Source organism: Amyelois transitella, chromosome 5, assembly GCF_032362555.1.
Source record: "Amyelois transitella isolate CPQ chromosome 5, ilAmyTran1.1, whole genome shotgun sequence".
In the NCBI taxonomy this organism is placed as follows: domain Eukaryota; kingdom Metazoa; phylum Arthropoda; class Insecta; order Lepidoptera; family Pyralidae; genus Amyelois; species Amyelois transitella.
Genome location: NC_083508.1, coordinates 2,780,197 through 2,788,557, shown reverse-complemented (window position 1 = coordinate 2,788,557; position 8,361 = coordinate 2,780,197). Strand labels below are relative to the sequence as shown.

The 8,361-nt window shown below is 35.4% G+C and overlaps 1 protein-coding gene across 1 annotated transcript; it reads right to left on the bottom strand.

Moving 5' to 3' along the window:
• Nucleotides 1-295: 295 nt before the first annotated feature.
• On the bottom strand, nt 296-8,157 carry LOC106137834 (zinc carboxypeptidase). Its single transcript, XM_013338758.2, has 9 exons — nt 7,999-8,157; nt 7,002-7,132; nt 6,063-6,138; nt 5,481-5,637; nt 4,778-4,938; nt 3,198-3,285; nt 1,965-2,167; nt 1,356-1,443; nt 296-586 (listed from the first exon to the last, which is right to left on the bottom strand). Exons 1-9 carry the CDS (start codon nt 8,146-8,148, stop codon nt 402-404), a joined length of 1,239 nt encoding a protein of 412 aa, XP_013194212.1. The 5' UTR covers nt 8,149-8,157; the 3' UTR covers nt 296-401.
• Nucleotides 8,158-8,361: the final 204 nt, after the last annotated feature.

The window sequence follows — 8,361 nt, the reverse complement described above, 5'->3', positions numbered from 1 at the left end:
TCATTCTCCCATTTAATATAACAATAAATATTTGTCTGGAAATAAGGATGGAATAAAGATGTTTAATACACAAAATAAATTCATTCATATAATCAATTCTTGAAAGACTGAAAGCCCTCGTTCAGCTGTTAGGGTTAATGATAGAATTGAGGTTTCAAATAATGATTCAATAAACGAAAATAAACATCGTATAATAGAAAATATAATAGAAGAAATAAACTTTAAATTACAAAAACATAATCTTAGCTATAATAGTTACCAATAAGTCAAACGAAGTATGACAAATCTTCTCTTACATACATACATATAATCACATCTATATCCCTTGCGGGGTAGACAGAGCCAACAGTCTTGAAAAGACTAATGGGCAACGCTCAGCTTCTTCAGCCAAATCTTCTCAATTAACAATAACCCAAGTTGCAGGCTTCATTGAAGAGCCCCACCATCATCTGGGTGACCTCGTCTCCTTGCTCGAAGATCTTGGACGGTGGCCAATGGAAGTAGGTGCCTCGGAGTTCGTAAGTGTACACTAAAGGAGTCGCTAGTTGGTTGCGGACCCAATCCATGCTGCCGCCTGAAGCTTTGTCTTTGAAGAAATATAATAAGTCATCATCAATTTAATCAATATTTATTAATAGTCAATCATTCATATAGTTAGGACTATAACCCTTGCGGGGTAGACAGAGCCAACAGTCTTGAAGAAACTGATAGGCCACATTCAGCTGTTTGGCTTTATAATAGAATTGTGAGTCAAATAGTGACAGGTTACTACCCCATTGCCGAAAATAAGCATCCCAAGTTTATAAGCCTTAGTCACCTCTTACGACATCCATGGAAAATGAGATAGAGTGGTCCTATTCCTTTTTTATATTGGTGTCGAAAATCACACGGTACTATTTATTAATACTAACGGTATATATAATAGTTACAAACAGATAATGCACTGCTTAACTAGAAATCAAAATCAATATTTTATTCAGAAAATAAGCCTTCGCAGGCACGTCATTGTAAATTTAAATAAATTAAATTTAGATTATATCTAATGAATACAAATATTAATTTGTCAAAAAGCTGCAAACTGTTTTTCGTCTATAGTCCTCAGTTTTAACAAGAACAAAAAATATAGCCAAATATTTTCAAGGCATGCAAAAATCCATTCTATGTCCGCCGGAGTTTTCTTTCTTATGGATGTCGTAAAAAGCGACTAAGGGATTGGCTTACAAATTTTGGATTCCTCTTGTTGACGATGGGCTAGCTACCTGTTACTATTTGAATTCTATAATAAAGCCATACTTAAGTTGGCTCTGTCTTCACCGCAAGGAATATAAACGTGACTCATGTATGTATTTACTCACACAAAATTTCTGCAGCAGTCGCTGGACCATCATACTTTTCTCCATTGACTTTTTCACCATATTCAAGAGAAGATTTTCCAATTTTAATCTGAAATATTATATTCTTACTTAAGTGTAAGCCGTATGTTATCAATGAATTTAACTCGAACCTATATGGATATTCGCTTGTAAATGATCATTTTTTTAGAAATTCCTTAAAGAGTTTAAATTGGTATTTCGTATAACATTGGACCAAAAAGGTCTAATGGTTGTTGAACACAATTAACGCCTTAACTTCCTACTAGGCATATTTAAAAAAAAAATAACAAAGAAGGCAACAAACTCTTTTAAACAATGTAGATACCTAAAAATTTTACCATACACAAACACCCACACACATAGTCATATTTCAACAGACCAATTATGACTCGAAATATTTTTTTTTTAAATTTAGTTTTCATTTCAATTTTAATTTAAATTTTCTATATTTAAATGTTAAATGTGCGACATGTATATGCTTTGTAACATTTATAATTGTACCACATTTATAGCAAATAAAGTATTTGTATATTTTTTATTTTTTATTAAGCCACATTTAGGCGGAAAACTTAATGATGCTAAAACTCTTACCAAATCGTCATAATTACTCGTGTGTTCTACCGAGTCGGAGTACGGTACCAGAAGCATCTGAGCATCAGCGTGGAAGGCGATATAAGCAACTATGTTGTCCAGCTCAGCTATGTACTTAGAGAGTGTTCGCGTTTCTACTTCAGAGAACGGCTGCGAACCAGCGTACAACTGGTAGTTGCACGGGTCAGTTGATATCCCGTACTCTGAGAAGAGACAGGTAATAAAAAATAATGAATGCTAATTAAACAGGCTTCATGTTAATAAAATTATTTTCTGATTGGCCTGGGTCTTGGATGTTTATCTATTTAAGTATTTATTATAAAATATAGTATCGTTGATCTCGTAACACAAGTCTCTAACTTACTTCGGGGCTTACTCGGTTTTTGTAATATGTTCAGTCACTTCGATCACTTTCTCCTCTTTTGGTTAGGAATTCCAAAATTCAAATTAATACAGCTATTTATTCATGTACCAAACGCCAATTTCAAGGACTACTTAATATTTAGTAAAATAAAGGGTAAATGAACATGTAATGCCGAAGACTTTGTTTAACCTCATAGGGCTTTACTGAGTTTAATTAAAACGTAAAAATAAAGTGGAAGTAAATTTCATCGCTTATATCTTTAGACATCAAACCCAACAAAGAGCAGCTAATTAATCAACCCACGATAACAAAAAACAAATTTTCAATTCAATATTTTCGTCCCTTTATACCTCAAAAAGTTACGAGCTCAAACATTCGCGGTTCACGGTCAAAATTGGCAAACTTTTACCTACCTATACATAAATAACAATCATTTCTCTGTGATATATTTAACCAAAGGAAGTCGGACATGAGTCTGTTTCAATTTTTTTAATGAAAACAAAAGAGAGCGATAGATTGATTGACGCATCAACTCGTAACCCAAAACGCTAGAGACTTGAAATTTAGCGTGAAGGTTTTTTACATACTTACATACATATAATCACGTCTTATCCCTTGCGAGGTAGACAGAGCTAATTTGGCTTAATGATGTAGAAGTGCACTAACATAGGATTTCCCGAAATTCCGGAAACGGGAATAACGTGATTTTTCATTTTATACGGGCGGAGCCATGGTCTCTCAGTCTCTCTAGACATATTTACGTAGTTAAGAAGAAAATGGCGCGTCCTATTATTAAAAAGACAAAGAGCCGTAGGTACTATAAAAAAATTAGAAACATACTATTTTGGCAATAAAAAATAGTTACTCACGGCCCCAGTTATAATCCCAGTTGCGATTAGGGTCTGCACCGTGGCAGAAAAATGATGACTTTGAACGCGTTTTTCTCCACATTCGATCCTGCAAACATATTAGAGACTACTTGTAAAATTTTATAAAGTTTTCCAGAGAGTCCTTAATTTTTAAAGAAATAACTTAAATAAGATATGGAGTAGATACATAAATCAACTATAGAAGATTGATTGTCTAATTCATGTATGTAATATAATTGTTAAAAAATTCCTGAAATAAGGATACATTTCTGAAAACTTTCACGGTGCCGAAGCTGCTCACAAAGGCTCGTTTCAAATACTTGCATATCGATAACCTGAGCTATTACCATATTAGGCCAATCATGATATCTGCTAAAGGAATCCCAACCCGCATTGGATGGGACTGTGTTATCCAAATACGATGCGCTGTCACAATTTGTTCGACCCTATCTTCTAGTTAAACATGCGCAATGCGCATATTAAATGGTGTTCTATTTTTGACTCGCAACCAAAAAAAATAAGTTTAAGTTTTGCCTTGCAAGAACATCTATACCGGGTTTCAGGATTGAAAACCATCACCAACCTGCGGACTTGTTCACGAACGTTTGATTAGGCATATTTATATATTGATCTCGCTTTGTTATTAACTGCAGAATCGTATCTTCCCTCTCTTTTACTCAGGGGCTATTTATTATTATTGAAATGAAAGATAAGATGACATAATGCCTTGTTCATCTCAGTAGATCGATTCCCTGGGCCCTTCATCACGACTGTATCATGAGCTAAAAGAACACCGCGTATGCGAGAGGTTTTTACGAGCTCTACAAGCGACAGTCCACGCTCCACACAGCCAGATATTTTCAGTCTTGACACATCGACAAGGTACCATCGACAGGTATTTTATACACGCGAAGGGTATTACATGATATACACAGCGACAGAGCACCAAATCTAGGGTTAGCACCGATGGTACATACATACATATAATTTCGTTTATATCCCTTGCCGGGTAGAGAGAGCCAAAAGACTGAGAAGCCACGTTCAGCTGTTTGGCCTAATGATAGAATTGAGATTTAAATAGTGACAAGTTTCTTACCCATCGCCTCAAAGAAGAATCCCAAGTTCATGAGCCTATCCCTTAGTCGCCTTTTACGACACCCATGGGTAAGAGATGGAGTGTTCCTATTCTTTTTTGCTTTGGTGCAGGGAACCGCACGGCAAATCGATGGTTTACAGAACATTAAAGCAGTGCATGCTCATATTACTGATGCAAATTATTCTAATTAAAAAATTGTGCAGTGTGGTTCCCGGCACTAATAGAAAAAAGAATAGGACCACTCCATCTCTCTCCCATGGATGTCGTAAAAGGCGACTAAGGGGTAGGCTTATATACTTGGGATTCTTCTTTTAGGCGATGGGCTAGCAACTTGTTACTATTTGAATCTCAGTTCTATCTTAAAGCAAAATAGCTGAACGTGGCCTGTCAGCCTTCTCAAGACTGTTGGCTCTGTCTACCCCGCAAGGGATATAGATGTGATTATATGTATGTATGTATGTAAAAAATTGTGGGCGGTTCTCACCCTCTTATGAGTGTACTGGTAGCCGTCAGGGTTAACAGACGGAAAGATCTGCCATTCGAACTGGTCCCTCAGCGATGTGATGGCCGGGTCAGTGCTGGTCAGCAGTTGGTTGATGAAGTAAGTTGTCGTGGCTGGGGTGATCCACTCTCTGGCGTGGATACCTGGAGGCATATGTTGTTACAGGATTAGGATCATTTGTGACGTCGTGGTACTTCGGTCTCCCTGGCACCTACACGGCACAAATAGAAAAAGGAATAGGACTACTCTGTCTCTCTCTTTCCTATGGATGTCGTAAAGGCGACTAAGGGATAGGCTTGTTAACTTGTGATTCTGCTTTTAAGCAATGGACTAGCAACCTGTCAGTATTTGAATCTTAATTCTATCATTAAGCCAAGCAACAGCTGAACATGGCCTGTTCAGCTGTTGCTTGGAAGATAGAATCTCAGTCTTTTCATCCCTTGTAAACTTTTTATTCTTCTTTTAGGCAATGGACTAGCAACCAGTCAGTATTTAAATCTTAATTCTATCATTAAGCCAAGCAACAGCTGAACGTGGCCTGTTTAGAAAAGACTGTTGGCTTTGTCTACCCCGCAAGGGATATGGACGTGATAATATGTATGCATTATATGTATGTGTGTATTCAGGGGTTGAATGATGACGTTGTATAAAAATCACAGAAATATATAAATTGATCTGTACGTACCTGATTCTATAAACACGATGTTTTTGACTTTGTCCACGTCTGTTGGCGTGTTTATCCGCAACCCTAGTATCTTCCGACCCTCGTAACTCTGTCCACCTTCCACCAGCTCCGTCCAGTTCGAGTAGATCGTACTCATATTTTTTAGGTATCCATAAATCTGTAAATACATACACATCTATATTCACGTCTCAGTACCTTACGGGGTAGACGGAGCCAACAATCTCGCAAGTTCTGAAAGGCCACGCTCAGCTGTGTAGCTTGTAGATGGAATTCAGATTCAAATAGTGACAGGTTGCTAGCCAATTGCCAAAACTTATAGTCGTCTTTTACGACATCCATGGGAAAGAGATGGAGTGGTCCTATTGCATGTTTAATTAATGGTAGCCCTGAGATTTTTATTTATAGTTATGAGATAAAATATATACTTATTATACTTATTTCGGAAAAGGGAACGAAAAAGGCGGCAGTATCAGACTTTCAGTATATTATGATACGCTGAAGAGAATTGACACAAATTTGAATTGTCAAAATGCAAAACGTATAAAGGTTTTTTTAATGGGAAATAAAATTAAAAATATTTACACCATCAATATCGTAATATGCTGTCCAGGAAAATTGTGAGTCCTTACGGCTTCCCCCTTTTTCTTCGGCAATAATTCTAAAAAAAACAAGTCAATTTTTACATTCATACATACATAAAATCACGCCTCTAAATTTTTACTGATTGAATTTTTTTATTATTGTACTTACATGCCGTGTGGTTCCCGGCACTATTACAAAAAAGAATAGGACCACTCCATCTCTTTCCCATGGATGTCGTAAAAGGCGACTAAGGGATAGGCTTATAAACTTAGGATTCCTCTTTTAGGCGATGGGCTAGCAACCTGTCACTATTTGAATCTCGGTTCTATCATTAAGCCAAATAGCTGAACGTGGCCATTCAGTCTTTTCAAGACTGTTGGCTCTGTCTACCCCGCAAGGGATATAGACGTGATCATATGTATGTATGTATGTTGTACTTACATTTGCCCGTTGTTTTGTCTATACTTTGATTGATTTTCTTTGACATTAAAATAACTTCATCATATTTTGTGACTACCTGTATTATATTCTACAAGATTTTTTTAAATTGGGTCATTTATTCTTTCTGTTAATTATCCCTTAATAATTAAAAATTTCTCTTCATGCAGATAGTGTTGACAAATTTTTACCGATCGAATGTTTTTAGTTACGGTCTGAGCTAATTATAAGGGTGTCTTAGCTCAAGTATGTGCACATGTATAATAACAGTCTTTATCCCCTACGGGATAGATACAGCCGACAGTCTCGAAAAAGACTGAAAAGGCACGTTCATCTGTATGGCTTAATGATGGAATTGAGATTCAAATAGTGGTACGATTCTAGGCAATCGCATAAAAAAAGAATCCCAAATTGATGGGCCTGTCCCTTGATTAACTTTTACAATCTGCACGGAAATAGAAGGAGTAGGTTTCTGGGCTTATTGATGAATAATGAACTTACTCGGAGTAATCATTTACTATTATTTTTTTCTTCAAACGAAACAAATCTGTGGCATTTGAGAAAATGCTATCCAATTCCGGTGCAATCATTACTTCTGCTCTAGAATTACGGATGTCGTAAAACGGTATTTCCTGTTACAAATAAAAAGAAAACTATGTAAACATACATACATATAATCACATCTATATCCCTTGCGGATAGACAGAGCCAACAGTCTTGCAGACACTGAAAGGCTACGTTCATTGTGTTCAAGTGACATGTTGGTAGCCCGTCCCCTACAAGAGGAATACTTAGTTTATAAGCATCTTTTAGTCGCCTTTTACGACATCCATGGAAAACTCCATATGTTTCCCATTGTTTAGTTCTATTCTAATCTTTAAAAAAAAATTAAAAATTAAAGAATACATTTCTTTAATATTTCTGCTCTTCATACAGCAATACTATAATTATAATACTGTAATTATGATATTATACAATGTAAGAACGTCTTTAAAAATAAAGACAAATCTAAATAAAATTCTTGGGTTTACACGCGGCTCAGCTTACTGTACTTTTCCAGGATAAACAGTACCTAAGTGTAACTCCAAATTTTATGAACATTGCTGAAAATATATGTATAATATTATGAACAGCAGACAAAAATAATAAAGAAGTTTCACATAAATCAGGAATTAGGTACTGAATCATTTTAATTAACAAACTGGGTAAATCACGCTAATTAGAAAGAACGGTGACAAGTGTAGCTTCACGAAATAATACAAAATATTATATTTTTACTTGAAAGAAAGGTTTTGGATATAAAACGTGCAAAATGCAACTTCCGAGGATTTTCGACGAAAATGGAAATCAAGGTTTTTGTCTATTCTTACAAAAATATTTTCCAGTCGCAAACTAATGTATAACATTTACCACACATTCGTGAATGTGTAGTTAATTTTACCAATGAAATAACTGGTAAAGAGTTTTCAGAAAATATAAATGAAATCATTACACTTACTGCCATACTGTTTAGGAATTCCATAATTTTTGAGAGGTTCTCATTATTTCCTTCAATACTGTACACTTTGTAATCTTTATAGCTCTTGAAATCGTGAAAAGTTGCGTAAGAAAGCGGTATGACTACGAAAATTATAAAAAATGGCGACATTTTGACGCTCCCTACGTTAGATTTAAAATGATATACACCCGCACGTTACATATTTATATGTGTACTCGGTATTCAGTGATAAGATATATCACTTTAAATAAAGGATAGGGTCACATTAATGCATAAAACAAATATTTGGAAAAAATATTTATAAAGCGTGTAAAACAAAAAGATGATTTTTTTATTATATTAATTTATTCAAATTACCTTAAT

Bases quoted from the DNA above. Each gene is read 5' to 3' on its own strand.
- LOC106137834 (XM_013338758.2), bottom strand. From the start codon at position 8,148: ATGTCGCCATTTTTTATAATTTTCGTAGTCATACCGCTTTCTTACGCA. The intron at 6,139-7,001 runs GTAAGTTCATTA...TGTTTTTTTTAG, and splicing joins ATAGTAAATGATTACTCCGA to AATTATTGCCGAAGAAAAAG. The intron at 5,638-6,062 runs GTAAATATTTTT...ATGTATTTACAG, and splicing joins CATATTACGATATTGATGGT to ATTTATGGATACCTAAAAAA.